The sequence below is a fragment of the Stomoxys calcitrans genome, chromosome 3 (genome assembly GCF_963082655.1).
Source record: "Stomoxys calcitrans chromosome 3, idStoCalc2.1, whole genome shotgun sequence".
In the NCBI taxonomy this organism is placed as follows: Eukaryota; Metazoa; Arthropoda; class Insecta; order Diptera; family Muscidae; genus Stomoxys; species Stomoxys calcitrans.
Window position 1 is genome coordinate 51652552 of NC_081554.1, and position 17834 is coordinate 51670385.

The window sequence follows — 17834 nt, forward strand, 5'->3', positions numbered from 1 at the left end:
TACTACTTTTTTCGATTTTTTCCGGCTGTGCGATGTGGGAGTGGACAGAAGATAGAAGCAGGTAGTACGATCGCAGGACACGCAAGGAAACAAAAGGTAACTGAGATGGTTTAGTAGAAGATGACAACACTTGAGTGGATAGCCACAGGTAAAACTATTGCGTGATAATCGAGACAACAATAGGAAACCAGGATGGAGTGGAAGAGGAGCTTTCGAAACAGATAGCTGAGACGGCACTTGAGGTCGAATGCGAGGAACTGCTTCCAGCAGCACGATCTTGGAATGGTGGGACTCTAATGTTGTCAACTGGTATTTCATACTACAAGGATGGATCAAAGCTTATCGACTTGGAGGTCTTCATTGAGGGCCCAGGAGTTGCGGTCCTTCAGGCAAAGATCCGGATGATCACGTAATGCATGCTTTAGTGTTAACGTTAAGACGTCGATTGTTAACATATTTATGGACAGTAAATTGGCCATCAGGCTTTTAACAACCAGAACGGTAAAGTCACGAACAGTCTTGTGGAGTACGAAGTAGAGGATGACATCGACTAGTTTCCGGGCCAAAGAGGAGTAAGGGGGAACGAGTGTGGTAGATGATGGGACATTGGAACATTTCCCTAGTCAATGACCGGCTATATTACTTTTAAGTATTTAGAGCTCATAACAAGCCGATTACTGGCTCAAGTGTACATCCCTAGTGGCCTAGGGGGGATCAATATCCGCAACCTCTTTCCAAACTAACCCAACCTTTTGCTAACATCAATTTAAAAGGATCCTTAACATTTTTATAAATTGTTTTCCGTAGAGTGCCAACAAAATCTAAACAAATCGCTATCCAAACATTGATATGCCACATTAAACGTTGTATAAACAATTGAAATGTGGTTTGCCATTACAAAGGCGAAACGTAAGACTTTGATTACACTTTTGCCATAATTACCAAACGACAAGAAAAGGTGGTTTTATAAATAATAAAAAAAAAAATACAGAAAAAAAAGAAAAAGAATTTTTATTCGAAATGTTAACGAAGCGAAAAATCGAAAACCCAATGGAGACACAAGACCTAAAGTCAAGAAGGAAAACAGGTTTCAGAACACCAAATGTGAGATATTGGAAAAATATTCATACACGGGGAGTAATGGAAAAGTGATTTGTGTTTTTATTTTTGCTAAACCACCTTCAATGAAGCGAAAAGTAAAAAACGAAAAAAAAAAAAATAAAATAACAGCCAGCCACCAAGCTCATATAAAATCCAGCAAAATATTATGAGCAGAAAACCGGCTTTGTTAGAAAATACAATTAAGAAAATTATTGGAGCAAAAAAAAAAAAAAACAACCATTTTAAAGAAAATCATTTTTCGTTTTCAAAGTAGAATGACAGAAAGGCGCCAAATTTGAATTCTTAAAAATGTTTTGTTTTTACAAAGAAGATGCTATTGGCAAAAATGCAGTCAAGTTTCAAGAGAGTTAAATCAGATGTCTGGTTTTCTTAGGTGTTTGCTCTCAGCGATTGGTCTTAAAAAGGTTTGAGTCAGCCACCACCAACAGCTTGTTCCATTGCTGGCATATTGTTGACTTCTTGAAGGCGGTTTTGTTGTTGTTAAATGAGCATAAAAACGCTAAAATTCCAAACATGCGGTTTAGTTCCTCAAAGTAAATTCAACTAGTCAGACCAAAACCTGAAACCAAAGTGGACACACGTTGTCGCTGCTGTTGTCGTCGCTCTTGTCTTGTGTTTGGAACGCGCTTAAGAAAAAAAAAACTTCAGAAAATAAAATCGAAAAAAAACGACTATAACTTAAAACAGGCTAATATCGTACAAAAAATAAACACACACAAAATGATAAGCGATTAACATAAAACTACGTCAAGTGCCTTTTTTAGTTGTTGTATCGTTACATAGAAAGAGATTTACAAATACGGAAAAAACCGCACAGCCAACACAAAATCCGATAGATTTTTTAATTAAAAAATCAAAAGTGAATTTTAGTGTTTGGAAAATCCAACAAAAAAAAAACAAGCAAGAGAATAAAAAATTATAAAAAAGCATATAAAAGAATTATCAAAAATATGTTTAACCTAAAGTGGTGTCTTCTAGTGTATCTCATAAAAATTTTAATCTGGCAAATATGCCAGACACATGGTGCCCCCATAGATTTGGAAACCAGTGCAAAGAATGTTGGTTGGAATGCCACAACTCCCTTATCCTTAAACCTCGATGAAACTTCTACCAGTGATGATGAACTTATTGCCATCAATGAGGATTTTGAAAAAGAGCTGACCACTACAAGGCCACTGGAATTGGAAAAATCCGATACTTTGGCTATAAAAATTGAAGAAAAAAGTGCAAATTCTACTAAAAATACACAAAATAATGTTGAAATTTTAAGCAGTGCTGCCAGTGATTATGAACTTATTGCCATCAATGAGGATTTTGAAAAAGAGCTGACCACTACAAGGCCACTGGAATTGGAAAAATCCGATACTTTGGCTATAAAAATTGAAGAAAAAAGTGCAAATTCTACTAAAAATACACAAAATAATGTTGAAATTTTAAGCGCTGCTGCCAGTGTAACGTTAAATTCTACCCTGAACCCCTTTACAACCAAGGAAACAAGTGATTTGTTTAATTCCCAGAGTAAAACTGAAAATGCCCAAAATACCTCGGAACAAAATAATGTGGAAATTTTCGGCCCTTTGGGCAACTTAACACATCAGCCATCTTTCAAAGCCATAAAAATAGAAGAAACAAGTGATTTTTTAAATTCCCAGAGCACAACTGAAAATGCCCAAAATACCTCGGAACCGAATATAGTCGAAATTTCAAGTGATGTTGAAAGTGCAACGTTGCAGTCATTATTAAATGCAATAAATATTCAGGGAACGAGTGATTTTGTAAATTCCCAGAGTGCAACTGAAAATACCCAAAATACCCAGGCACAAAAAATAATCGAAATGTCAAGTGGTGTTGGAAGCGCAACGTTGCAACCATTGTTAAATGCAATAAATATTCAAGAAACGAGGGATTTTTCAAATTCCCAAAATACTTTGGAAAAAAATAATGTTGAAATTATCGGCTCTTTGGGAAACTTAACTCATCAGCCATCCTTCAAAACCATTAAAATCGAAGAAACGAGTGATTTTTTAAATTCCCAGAGTGCAACGCAAAATACCCAAAATACCTCGGGACAAAAAATAATCGAAATTTCAAGTGGTGTTGGAAGTTCAACAATGCATCCAACCATAAATGCAATACAAATTGAAGAAACAGGTGATTTTTCAAATTCCCAGAGTGCAACTGAAAATACCCAAAATATCCCGGAACAAAATAATGTGGAAATTTTAAACACTTTTGACAATCTTACACATCAGTCACCTTTAAATACCATAAAAACAGAGCAAACTAGTGATTTTTCAAATTCCCAGAGTGCAACTGAAAATCCCCAAAACACTTCGGAACAAAATATAGTGGAAATTTCAAACAGTTTTGGAAGTGTAACGCTGCAACCATTCATAAATGCAATAAAAATTGAAGAAACAAGTGATTTTCTAAATTCCCAGAGTGCAACTGAAAATACCCAAAATACCCCAGAAGAAAGTAAAGTGGAAATTTCAAATGGAGTTGGAAGTTCAACGTTGCAACCAACCATACATGCCATAAAAATTGAAGAAACAGCTGATTTTTCTAATTCCCAGAGTGCAACTGAAAATACCCAAAATACCTTTGAAAATACTACACATCAGTCACTTTTAAATACCATAAAAACAGAGGAAACTAGTGATTTTTCAAAATCCCAGAGAGCAACTGAAAATACCCAAAATACCCATGAACAAAATAATGTGGAAATTTTAAATGGCTTTGCAAGTGTAACGCTGCAACCATCTTTAAACGCAATAAAAATTCAAGAAACAAGTGAATCTTCCAATTCCCGGAGTCGAATCGAAAATGTCCAAAATACCTCGGAACAAAATAATGTCAAAATTTTAGGCTCCTATGGAAATGTAACTCCTGAGTCACCCTCAGATACCACAAAAGCAGAAGAAACAAATGATTTTGCAAATTCCCAAAATGCAACTGAAAATCCCCAAAACACCTCGGAACAGAATACCATCGAAAATTCAAACGGTTTTGTAAGTGTTACACTGCAGCCATCCGTAAATTCAATTCAAATTGAAGGAACAGGTGATTTTTTGAATTCCCATAGTACTACCGAAATTGCCCAAAATAATATGGAAATTTTAAATGGTGTTGGAAGTGTTACACCGCCATCATCCTTAAATCCTCTTATGTCACAAGAAGCAAGTGCGTTTTCAAATTCCCAGAGTACAACTGAAAATGCCCAAAACACCTACGAACAAAATAATGTGGAAAGCTCCAATGGTGTTGGAAGTGTTAAACTGCAATCAACCTCAAATGTTATAAAAATTGAAGAAACGAGCGATATTTCAAATTCCCAGAGTACAACTGAAAATACCCAAAATTTCTCGGAACAAAATAATATTGAAATGTTAGGCTCTTTTGATAATTTTACTCATCAGCCATCCTTAAATGGCATAAAAATAGAAAAAACAAGCAATTTTGCAAATTCCCAGATGGCAACTGAAAATACCCAAAATACCTCGGAAGAAAATACAACCGAAGTTTCAGAGGGTATTGACAGTGTTTCACTGCAACCAACCCAAAACTCAATGAAAATCGAAGAAACAAGTGCATTTTCAAATTCCCAGAGTGCAACTGAAAATCCCCAAAATACCTCGGAACAAAACAATGTCGAAATTTTAGGCTCCCTTGAAAATTTAGCTCATCAGCCACCTTTAAATGCCATAAAAACAGAAGAAACAAGTGAATTTTTAAATTCCCAGAGTACCACTGAAAACACCCAACACATATCGGAACAAAATACCATCGAAATTTCAAGCGGTTTGGAAAATGCAACTCTACAGCCATCTTTAAATCCATTACAAACAAAAGAAACAGGTGATTCATCCAATTCCCAGAGTTTAAACGAAAATACCCAAAATACCTCCGAACAAAATACCATCGAAATTTTAAACGCTTTTGAAAATGGAGCATTTCAATCGTTTAATGCTCCCTCTATAACAGCAGAAGCAAGTGAGCTTTCACATTCCCAGAGTTTACATGAAAATATCCGAAATACCTCGGAACAAAATACCAACGAAACTTCATATATTTTGGGCAGCGCAACTCCACAACAATCCTCAACTTCATTAAAAACAGAAGAAACAACTGACTTTTCAGATTCCCACATTACAACAGAAAATGCTCATAATTCCCCGAGACATCATAAAGTAGACACTAGTGAGAAAACTATTGAAAATATATCTCTACAAATAACTGCGAAAAACGCAAATGGTTTAGGGGCTAACATTGAAGCTCTTCCCGAAAATCTTAATCCACAAAATATTCAGTCGACTCTTGAAGCCACTATAAGAGAGCCACTTAAGGAAAATTCCTCAGCAACAACAGAAAGCGGGGAAGAAACACACCAAAGTGACCCTATCAACCAAATGACGACAACAGACGTTACAACTTTAGAAAGCGCCAGTATGTCTACAGAGGTGCCCATATTGCAAAAAACTTCAGAGACCACGAAGGCTAAATCTCACAGCGAAAATCTCCAAAATCCCATAGAGTCAGACAACGGGGCAAACCAGCAAAACTTAAATAACATCAATGAAAATGCCGCAAAAGATGTTGAAACAAATTTGGAGGAGAATTCCCAAAATAAAAACGAAAATCCCCAAATGGGAGAAAACTCATACAAAGATTTTTCACAACAACAACAACAATTACATGAAAATAAAGGTGAAGTAGAACTTGTAGGAAATCCAAATTTCCAATTTGAAAACAAAAATGAAAATCTTAAAACTAATTTAGACGAAAATTTCAATATTGAAATAGCCAAAGAACAAAGAGAAAACACCACCCAAAGCAGGGATATGATAAATTCCCTAACAGAAAATCCTGATTCCCAAAATACCCAAACTTCAGAAAATCCCATTACAAAACAGGGTATCACAGAGGAAAATGTCGTGGATAACCAAACAAAAATTTCGGAAGCACCTTCCCCATTGAACATTAAACAGGAATTTGAAATAGCGCACTCTGATGAAGGAAAGTCTCAACTCATCGTAAATGAAGAAGCAATTATAAGAGAAATTACTCCACAGATAAATGGGGAGGAGCAGCCAAAGCAACTTATCGTGGAGTCTTCTGGAACTACCTCGGAAAATGTAATCTCGACAAAGGAAACAACAGAAAAATTGCTTGAAGACTCCCAAATTACTACAGAAAACTCTGAGATTGTCCATCGTACACCAGAAAATGACAAACTGCAACAAATTGAAGAAGTTTCAAACATCGCAAGGGTTGCAAAGGGTAATGACGAAGTAGAAATGGAAATGCCCCAAAATATAGTGGGCGAATTAAAAACCCTGGAAAACACAACAGATGAAGGCAATTTGAATATCGCAGTGTCTACAGAAGGTATTCAATATGCTCTAAATAATAATGGAACTGAAAAAACAGATGACCTTGTTGAAGCTGAAAACCAATACCAAAATCCCACTCTGCCTAATGAAGCTGCAACCTTTGGTATTACTGAAGTTTTGAAAACAACCGAAAATGATGGAAACACATCCTTTAATCCCCAAACCTCTTCTATGGAAGCTGTAAAGAACGAAAATTCTATGATTTCTGAAGACACAACGAATTTCCAGATTTCCTCAGAAAATCCTTACATTTCAAACACCATTTCCTCCAACCATATGACAACTCAAGAAATCGATACAAGTTCCCATCACGGTTTCATATACAATTTCAATACTCAAATGCCAACTGAGGATTCACAAAACGCTGGAATTTATATGTTAATGGAAATGCCAGTTAATACAGAAGCAAGAGAAGGTAGTCATATGAAGTCAGAACAGCAAAATGTTAAAGAATTTGTAACTCACCCAATCAATGCGGAAGTTCAAGAAAATCCCCAAAGTGTCAATATAATGAACAAAAACACTCAAACCGAAACCCTGGAAAAACTTAAACAATTGCAATTTGAACATAATGAGAACATGCAAGCCACTACCTTATTACCAGATGCTAACGATGCATCAACAACTAGTGAACAGAACCCGGAGTCTTACACTGAACAACCTAAAGTAATAGAAATCACTTCCAACAATCAACAAATCACTGTGTCTGACAATGTCCACAAAGAAAATCCAAAGACTAGCCAAGAAAATGCAGAATCCACCACTATAAACTTCCTAGAACTTGAAGATCAATCAACCACCATGAAGCCCTCAGTCAGCACCGGACGTAATCTTGTCAGTGAAGAACAAACAGTTACACCCACAACAAATGTTGTCGAAAATCCCACCACCCATCATCAATTTGCCAGCCTTTTGGCAGAAACGGAAATGAATGTGCACAAAGCATTTGAGACTCTAAGAGAATGGATAGCTAATGGCCAAAAATTAGAAGATTTTACAAAAAATCCAAATTCAAATGAAGAAATAAACTATACCACAAATAATCCTTCCACCAACGATATGGCAACGACTACAGATACTGCCGAGAAAAATCAACAGTTTATTGGTGGTGAATCAACAACATTGAATAATGCCGATACAACAACATACAACGAAATGACAACCATGAAGGATAAGCCCGAAAAATATCAACAAAATATGGGTGAAGGATCAACAGTTATAAGCAGCAGCAGCCTTACAACATTAACAGACCATGAGGAGAACCATCAATATTTGGTTAACCCTGGATCAGCAACTCATAGTTATGTCCAAACTACAACAAATAATGTGTTAACGACATCAGATCAACAACAGAATGGTCATACAACAACAAACAATGTGGTATCGACAACAGATAATTATGGTAAAGTTCTTATCTCTGGATCCACAAGTCTCAGTAACGACAATATTACAACGAAAGATACCACAACTCCAATATTTAAACCAGAAAAATACCAACATAATGGAAATGAAGATTCTGTAACTTCACTACACATTAGGGAAAACTCCTCTGCTAGTGAAAAGTATGCTGAAGAAATGATGTTGACAACAACATCCACAGAAAACAAATCACATGAGACAGGCAGCAAAGTTTATGGTGAAACAACTACATTTGGACAATCCGGTATGGAAACGACAACTCAAAGAGGTATGGTACTATTCAATGCTATATATTTAGAAGTTTTTAGAAAATGTTAACAAGTTCCTTTTAGTTTTAAAGACATATACAACTCAGATGGAAATTTTGCCCATGAACATTCCACTAAGAAACAGAGGCAAACTTCTCACATATCAATGAGTGCAGTCCGATTCAAGTTTAAGCTCAATGATAGGGGCCTCCTTTTTATAGCCGAATTCGAACGGCGTGCCGCAGTGCCACACCTCTTTGGAGAGAAGTTTTACATGGCTTAGTACTTCACAAATGTTGCCTGTATTAGGAGGGGAAAACCACCGTTGAAATTTATTTTTGATCAATTTTGAAATTGATGGTTTCGCCAGGATTCGAACCCAGGCGTTCAGCGTCATTGGCGGACATGCTAACCTCTGCGCTACGGTGGCCTCCTATCAAACTCAGATATGGCCTGAAATTGTTCTGAGAGAAAAGTCTATTTCGTAATCAACTAATTGGTTGACGGACTGTTCTTCTTTGGTCTTTTCTAGATCTGCTGTAGTCTGGATACAGAAAAATTAAGATTTTTTATAGTATTAAGGTATTGTTAAATGCGAAAATACATATTACAATTGCAGGATCTACATTGACAGTTTTCGTAGTATCCATCTAAATGATTAAGTAATCCATCGTCAATTTTTGATACACCTTGACATTGACAGTACTACATCTTCACTTTTCTTATCTCATCAAAGTTTAACACTCAAGAATGTGTTCTACCTTCTTGTTAAAGATTTTGTGGTACAAATGCCATATTCCTCAATATTCCCCGAAGATTGCCAGTACCGTATCGTCACATCTTTTTTCTTTTCAGAGATAGACATTGAAGCAATTCTTCTATTTCCATGAAAAAGTTGTTGCTCCTCTTTCGGCCTGTACTTAAGTCAAGTCACCCTTCTTTGGAATCAGCATGCGAAAGTTCTAATTATTGAATATTAAGGAGGGTTAATTTTAATACCCATCACCATAGGAAGGGGGTATGCGAATCAAGTCACTCCGTTTGTAACATCTCGAAATATTCGTCTATGATCCCATAAAGAATATATACTCCAGACCGTCTCGAATTTTGTGACTCGATCTAGCCATGTCTGTCAGTCCGTTCGTCCGTCTGCCACGATAGCGGTCAAACGCGTAAAGCAAGCCGCTTGAAATTTTGCACACATACTTAATAATGATGTAGAACATTGGGGATTGAAAATCGGTTCAGATTTGAATATAGATATAAACTGATATCCCGATGACTTCTTGAGCTCCTAGTAGCCTGTTATGACTTTCAACAACTGTGTCTAATACGGTCCAAATCGGTCTATAACCTGATATAGTTAGGGAGCTATATCAGGATTTGACATCTTCAACGGTTGGAACTGCAATTTTCGTCCCATATAAACCGGTCTCTCTGTTACCTTTGTTCGGTTCCTAAAAGCTGTAATTTATGCTGGTTTGACAAATGTTTGGTATGTAGAATAAAATTATGCCCTTCAACTAAATTCATTTTGTGCAACACCTCGAAATATTGATCTGAGACCCCATAAAGTACATACATTCTCAATCCTCTCGACATTCTGATTCGAGTTAGCCATGTCCGTCCGTCCGTCTGTCGAAATCACGATAGCATCGAACTGTGCCAAGTTCGGTCCAAATCGGTCTATTACCTGATATAGCTCCCATATAAACTGATTTCCCGTTTTGACTTCTTGAGATCCTGGAAGCCACAATTTTTGTCGGATTTGGCTAGAATTATCATGTAGTGTTCTGTTAAGGCTTGCAACAACTGTCCCAAGTATGGTCCAAATCGGTTCATAACCTGATGTAGCTCCCTTTATAAAGGTCTCCCGATTTAACTTCGAACACCTGTGTCTATTATGGTTCGAATCGGTCAAGATCCTGATATAGCTCCCATATAAACTCCCGATTTGATTTCATGAGACCCTGGAAGCCTCATTTTTCATCCGATTTGGATGAAATTTTGCTCATAGTATTCCGCCAAGACTTTCAACAACTGTGCTAAGTATGGTCCAAATCGGTCTATAAACGTATATAGCTCCCATATAAACCGATCTCCCGATTTGTCTTCTTGAGCCCTTAGGTTAAGTTTAATTGGCAGTTTGCCATCAGACTCACTTAGACGTTTTCGTCCATTGTGATACCACAGGAACAGAAGAAGGAAGATGCCGCCTTCTAGTTCCTACCGTTGAACCATCCAGATCGCCTTAAAAAGCCCAATAACTTGCGAATGTTCACATCCGCTGAAATCAGACAGGTTCGCAAAGAAATTGGAACCTAAAGTGGAACTCCTTTTGATTGCTAGTGCAGGATTCACTCAGATGGTGTTCTATAGTCTCTTCCTATTCGATGGACTCAGAACTTCTGCAAAAGTCGTTGGCAACCTTCTGTCTGTCAGCATGTTTTCCGATTAGACAGTGACCTGTCATGACGATCACAATGACTGAGACGCCTGTTCTAGCCAATGACAGCAAAGCGGTAGACTTCTTCAAATCCAGATTAGGCCACATAGTTTTGGAATGCTCACAGACCCCCTATCATTCGTTGTCCTTCGGGCCTGGTCCTGAAAACTTACATGTCGCTGGAGGCATACTCACAAATTCCAGTATCCCTGGAATGTGTAGGGTAGTTCCTAGTCTCGCAATCTCGTCCGCTTTTCAATTCCCTGGGATATTTCTGTGGCCCGGCACCCACAACCGGTGAATTTTGAACTGTTCAGCCATCTCGTTGCCGCCTTCAAACCAGCGACTTAAGGTTTGAAGGCGGCATCTAGGGAAGCCAGCCAGTAATGAGACTTGTTTATTTCAAGGCTGGCTACAACTAAAGTTTCAGTGCTTAGCGACGGAAGAAGATAAACATCTAGAATACTCTTTGCAAGAATACAGGCTCTGTGATTTAAGATCCATAGTTTCCTCGGAGAATTGCTTAAGAATTTTATGCCCGTCTGTCTGTCTTTTGGAAAATCACGCTACAGTCTTTAAAAATAGAGACATTGAGCTGAAACTTTACACAGATTCTTTTTTTGTCCATAGGCAGGGGTTAGGTTAAGTTCGAAGATGGGTCATATCGGACTATATCTTGATATAGCCTCCATATAGATCGATCCGCCGATTTAGGGTCTTAGGACCATAAAAGGCACATTTATTATCCGATTTTGCTGAAATTTGAGACAGGGAGTTGTGTTAGGCTCTTCGATATGCTTTTTCAATTTGGCCCAGATCGGTCTCGATTTGAATATAGCTGCCATATAGACCGATCTCTTGATTTAATGCTTTGGGCCCATAAAAGACGCATTTATTGTCCGATGTCGCCGAAATGTGGGACAATGAGTTGTGTTAGGTCCTTCGACTGCCATATAGACCTTGAACGGGCCAAAACGGACCATATATGGATATAGCTGCTATATAGACCGATCGCCCGATAAAGAGTCTAAAGCCCATAATTGCTTTATTTTTCACCCGATTTCACTGAAATTTTTAACAGTGAGTACTTTAAGGCTTCCCGACAACTGAACCATGTTCAGATCGGACTATATTTAGATATAGCTACCATATCGACCGATGTCCCGATAAAGGGTCTGAAGACCATAAAAGCTTTATTTGTTACCAGATTTTGTTGAAATTTGCAACAGTGAGTTATTTTAAGCCTACCGATATCTGACCTGAATATGGATTAGATCGATCCATATTTAGATATAGCTGCCATATAGATCGATCTCCCGATAAAGGGTCCAATGCCCATAAAATGCTTCTTTATCCGATTTCGCTGAAATTTTTAACAGTGAGTAGTTTAAGGCTTCCCGACAGCTGACTTTAATATGGTTCAGATCGGACCATATTTCGATAAAGCTGCTATACAGACCGATCTCCCGATAAAGGGTCAGAAGCCCATAAAAGCTTTAATATTTACTACCCGATTTTGTTGAAATTTTCTACAGTGAGTTATTCTAAGCCTCGCGACATCTGACCCAAATATGGTTCAGATTGGACTATATTTAGGTATAGCTACCATATGCTATAACCGATCTCCCGATAAAGGGTCGAATGCCCATAAAATGCTTTATTTTTTTCCGATTTCGCTGAAATTTGAAAAAGTGAGTAATTTTAAGCCTCCCAACATCCGACCTTAATATGGTTCAGATCGGACCATATTTGAATAAAGGTGCTATATAGACCGATCTGCCAATAAAGGGTTTAATGACCATAAATGCTTTATTTTTTATCCGATTTCGCTGAAATTTGACACAGCGAGTAATTTTAAACCTCCTGACGTCTGAACCAAATATTGTTCAGATCGGACTATATTTAGATATAGCTGCCATACAGACCGATCTCCCGATAAAGGGTCTAAAGCATATAAAAGCTTTATTATTTAACCGATTTCGTTCAAATTTGAAACAGTGCGTAGTTTTACGCCACCCAACATAGGACCCAAATATGGTTCAGATCGGACTATATTCAGATATAGCTGTGATCTGCCGAAAAAGGGTCTGAAGCCCATAAAAGCTGTATTTATTACCCGATTTCGTTGAAATTTGAAACAGTGGGTAGTTTTAGGTCTCCCGACGTCCGTCCCAAATATGGTTTGTATCAGACAATATTTAGATATAGCTTCCATACAGAGCGATCTGCCGTTGAAGGGTCTAAAGTCCATAAAAACTTTATTTTTTTATCCGATTTTGCTGAAATTTGAAACACAAAATTCAACAGTGACTTATATTAATTAGACCACCTAATGTCCGTGCCGAATTTGGATGCATAAGTTATCCAAATTTCACCAGATTGTGGCGAAAAGGGGTTTTCATATACAACTGAGGTGGTGGGTATCCAAAATTCGACCCGGCCAAACTTAATGCCTTTTTACTTGTTCTGATTATTAATGTTTTTTTAAAAAACTTTTCTAAAGCTCTTAAATCACCTTCCGTATCTCTGAAAACCCCCACCTGATCACAACCCAATTAACTATATTTTATTTCACTTTTTTTTTTGTAGAAAGAACATATTTTTCCAAAATTAATGCAAATTCTTTTATTATCTTGTAGGTCAAGAAGAAACCACTGTAGAACACACCTTTGCCCGCGTCAATTTAACGAAGGATTATACCGGAGTTAATTTAAAACATTTCGATTCCAGTGAGGAGGAAATGTCGGAAGAGAAGGAAGGCAAAATGCAATCCCGAAATCAACTGGAAGGCCAAACCCAAGAGCAAATCGATATGATGGGTGGCAATGAGCAGGCAACAAAGGATCTTAGCAAAACTTCCGAAGTGGAGACAACAACCATTCGAGAGATGGTTAGTTTTGTACAGCACGAACCGGAGGAGGAAAGCCAAAATGAGAGACACGAAAAGCATTCATTGCATATGGAAACAAATCAGCAACAAACTGAATCATATGCCAAGAAGCAGAACAAGGATTCTCTAAAGGCTACTCCAAACAACGACTCCAATATACAGGCAACAGATAGAACTATAATCATTGCTACCACCTACACTAACAGCGATACAGATGCTAATATATCGACTACACCATCTGAAGCGGAAATCTCAACGATGAAAGACGAACTCACAACGACCCAAGAAATCCTTACGACAACTACTACAGATGACAACGAAGGCACAACCGATTTTGCCACAGCGGCAAAGTTCACAGACGATTTGATGACAACTACCACAGAACAGCCGGAAATGGAGACTACCACAGTGCTGGTGCTGGTGGAACCTGAACCGCGTTCCCTGGCACCACCCAAATTAGAATATCTACAAAGTGATGAAGGCGTGGAAGTCTTTTATGGTTATTCAATAGTTAAGCATAATTAATTTATTTATACCTATTTTAAATGTTTTGCTTCGCTGGTTCCTTGTTAGCCACAATCATATGTCTTATTCTTCTTCATTTTGTCATTTTGTCCTCCTCTACCTAGTTTTAGAGCTATGTCAACTATGTTCTCTTCTTTTGCTTCTTTTCTTTTACTCTGATAAAAAAAAAACCCATCATACAAAATTATCGAAAACACCCAAATTAATGCCATAAAATTTAAATAATATAACACACATGTATATTTAAAAAAAAATAATATTTTAAATTATTGTTAAGAATGTGATAATGCTAATGTATCTGTGTATACCCAAATACATATAAATATCTATAGATGTATGTCTGTCTGTCTGTCTGTCTGTTTGTCTGCAAGTGTTTGAATCTGAATGAGCACGAGAATGAAACTGTTTCAATAGGCGGGAAAACCTGTTCGAATTGTAGAATTTAAAGAAGTTTGTTTTTTTTTTTGTTCTTGGTTTAAAGAATTTATTGTTAATGCTTGAAAAATGTAAAAACAGAAATGTTTAATGCAAACGCAAAATTAAAAATACGAAACGAGTTTCTTTTTAGAAAGAAGGCGAAAAAAATGATCAATTAATAAATCCACTGTATATAAAACAACTATAACCATGATGTATTTCTTTAAAAACAATATACACGAGTTTCTTTTTTTGGTTTCTAAAATGAAACAAAGATCTTGGAATTATGTCTACATTCAGGGGTACTAGACAAAACAAATCAAAAGTTGTATAAACAAAGAGCGATTCGATAATGTCAAAGAGTACAGTGGGACAAAATAAACAAGTAAACGAGTGCCAAGTTCAGCAGAGTCGAATATTATATACCCTACACCATGGATAGCATTTGTCAAGTCAAACAAAGGTTAATGGATTAAAATTGCAATGCCTTTCGAGCAACATTAGGTTATGAACCGATTCGGACAATACTTGGCTTGGATATTGTGCTAAATTTCAAATAAATCGTATAATAATTGACCCCTATAGAGGCTCGGGAGATCGAATCATACTAGCCGAACTGGGCCCGCTCCGCTGTGCCTTCCTTAACTCTCTAAAATCTTTTGCCCTGAATGCGGATGTCGATGTAGCCTATGACGATGAACGCGTTCGAATCCTGGCGAGAACATCGCACAAAGCAATGTTTATCTCCTCCTAATGTTGGGTTGCCCAAAACGTAATTGCGAATTTTTTAAAAGAAAGTAAATGCATTTTTTAATAAAACTTAGAATGAACTTTAATCAAATATACTTTTTTTACACTTTTTTTCTAAAGCAAGCTAAAAGTAACAGCTGATAACTGACAGAAGAAAAAATGCAATTACAGAGTCACAAGCTGTGAAAATATTAGTCAACGCCGACTATATGAAAAATCCGCAATTACTTTTTGAGCAACCAATAAAACATTTTCCCCCAAGAGGTGTCGCTCTGCGGGACTCCGTTCGGACTAGGCTATAAAAAAAGCTCCCTTATCATAGAGTTTAAACTTGAATCGGAAAGCACTCATTGATGTGTGAGAAGTTGCCCCTTCTCGGTTCCTGGTTTAATGGATAATGTTACTTTAGGGGGTAAAGCGCCACCTAGACTTGAACGCAAATTTGAATGTAATATTCGTAATATAATCCCTAATACCTTTCATTAGAGTCCCATATAGCCATGGTCGGCTAATATGCCCATTTGGGTGTATTTGGGCATTTTAGCCGACCATCCGATTTTGCTAAAATTTGACACAGTGACTTATGTTAGGCTATTCGACAATTGTTTTGTATATGGTTCAGTTCGGTTATATTTGGATATGGCTACCAAATCGGACCATATTTCGAGAAAGCTGCTATGTGGGCATAAATTATGCACTTTTAACCGGATTATGACGTAAGGTGGTTTACATATATACCCGAGGTGTTGGGTAACCAAAGTTCGTCCCGGCCGAACTTAACGCCTGTTTACTTATTTTATCTCTAATAAATATTACATCTTTCCCTTCAAAATCCGATTTTCGATCTATTTTAATAAAGTTCGTAGGAGAACAAGGTAGATTAATAAAAGTGGTCTCACGCGAATAACAGCCGGCCAGTTTGACGGTATAAAAATGTCAGTTCTGTGTTTACATTCACAACAAACCTCCCTATTTTTTTGACGTTTTTCTTGTTTGCGTTTCACTTTCTCTCATTTTACTGACAAACGTCCGCAAACTAGGACAAGTTTCTTTGGTTGTGTTGAGACAATGCAAATTTTGAAATGACATCTTGATGACGAGATGGCGGATTGCACCGTATGATTTGTGGTTGTTGAACAAATGAGACAATCATTACTTGTTTCGCCACGTGAGGAGAAATAAGCGGCATCATTTAAGTAGAACCTAGATGGCTGATTGTAAAAATTGGCCAGAATTTTTTTCGAAAATAAAATCCTGACTACGTCCATTATGGGAGCTATATCAAAACTTGACCCATATGGCCCACTTATAATCCCAATCTACCTACACTAATGAGAATAGGAAGTATTTGTGCAAAATTTCAAGCGCCTATGTTCATTCATTTGAAAGTAAGCTTCTTTTCTACAGACGGACAGACAGATGGACGAACGGACAGACAGACAGACGGATGGACGGACAGACAGACAGACGGATGGACGGACAGACAGACTGAGAGGCACGGGCATACAGACAGACAGACGGACATATAGACAAACAGACAGACGGACGGACGGACAGACAGACTGACAGGCACGGGCAAACAGACAGACAGACAGACGGACATACAGACAGACGGACAGACTGACTGACAGGCACGGGCATACAGACAGACGGACGGACGGACAGACAAACTGACAGACGGAAGGACAGAAAGACAGACTGACAGACGGATGGACATGGCTTGATCAACTTTAAATGTCACGGCGACAAAGAATGTATTGGGTTGCCCAAAAAGTAATTGCGGATTTTTCATATAGTCGGCGTTGACAAATTTTTTCACAGCTTGTGACTCTGTAATTTCATTCTTTCTTCTGTCAGTTATCAGCTGTTACTTTTAGCTTGCTTTAGAAAAAAAGTGTAAAAAAAGTATAATTGATTAAAGTTCATTCTAAGTTTTATTAAAAATGCATTTACTTTCTTTTAAAAAATCCGCAATTACTTTTTGGGCAACCCAATATATATTCTTTATGGAGTCTTAGACCAATATTTCGATGTGTTACAAACGGAATGACGATGTTAGTATACCCCCATCATATGGTGGAGGGTTTGATAAAAACAAAAGGTTCATTCAAATTTTCTATAACAACAAAATTTAATAACAAATTGTAAACAAACCAAACGTTTATGAAGTTTTCTCCAAAAAAACAAACTTCTTTTGTATTGGCTCTGAATATATTTCTCTAAAGACAAATTTTCATTGAAGACAAAAAGACAAAATTTTATTGAAATTTTCTCTAAAGACGAAATTTCAATGAAATTTTCTCTAAAGACAAAATTTCATTGAAATTTTCTCTAAAGACAAAATTTCATTGAAATTTTCTCTAAAGACAAAATTTCATTGAAATTTTCTCTAAAGACAAAATTTCATTGAAATTTTCTCTAAAGACAAAATTTCATTGAAATTTTCTCTAAAGACAAAATTTCATTTAAATTTTCTCTAAAGACAAAATTTCATTTAAATTTTCTCTAAAGACAAAATTTCATTTAAATTTTCTCTAAAGACAAAATTTCATTGAAATTTTCTCCAAAGACAAAATTTCATTGAAATTTTCTCTAAAGACAAAATTTCAATGAAATTTTCTCTA

General features: G+C 37.0%; 1 protein-coding gene across 1 annotated transcript; it reads left to right on the forward strand.

Annotated features, from left to right (window-relative positions):
* Positions 1-1604: 1604 nt before the first annotated feature.
* On the forward strand, positions 1605-14668 carry LOC106085800 (probable serine/threonine-protein kinase DDB_G0282963). The gene is made up of 2 exons (XM_013250213.2): positions 1605-8202; positions 13268-14668. Exons 1-2 carry the CDS (start codon positions 2073-2075, stop codon positions 14041-14043), a joined length of 6906 nt encoding a protein of 2301 aa, XP_013105667.2. The 5' UTR covers positions 1605-2072; the 3' UTR covers positions 14044-14668.
* The last annotated feature ends 3166 nt before the right edge of the window (positions 14669-17834 follow it).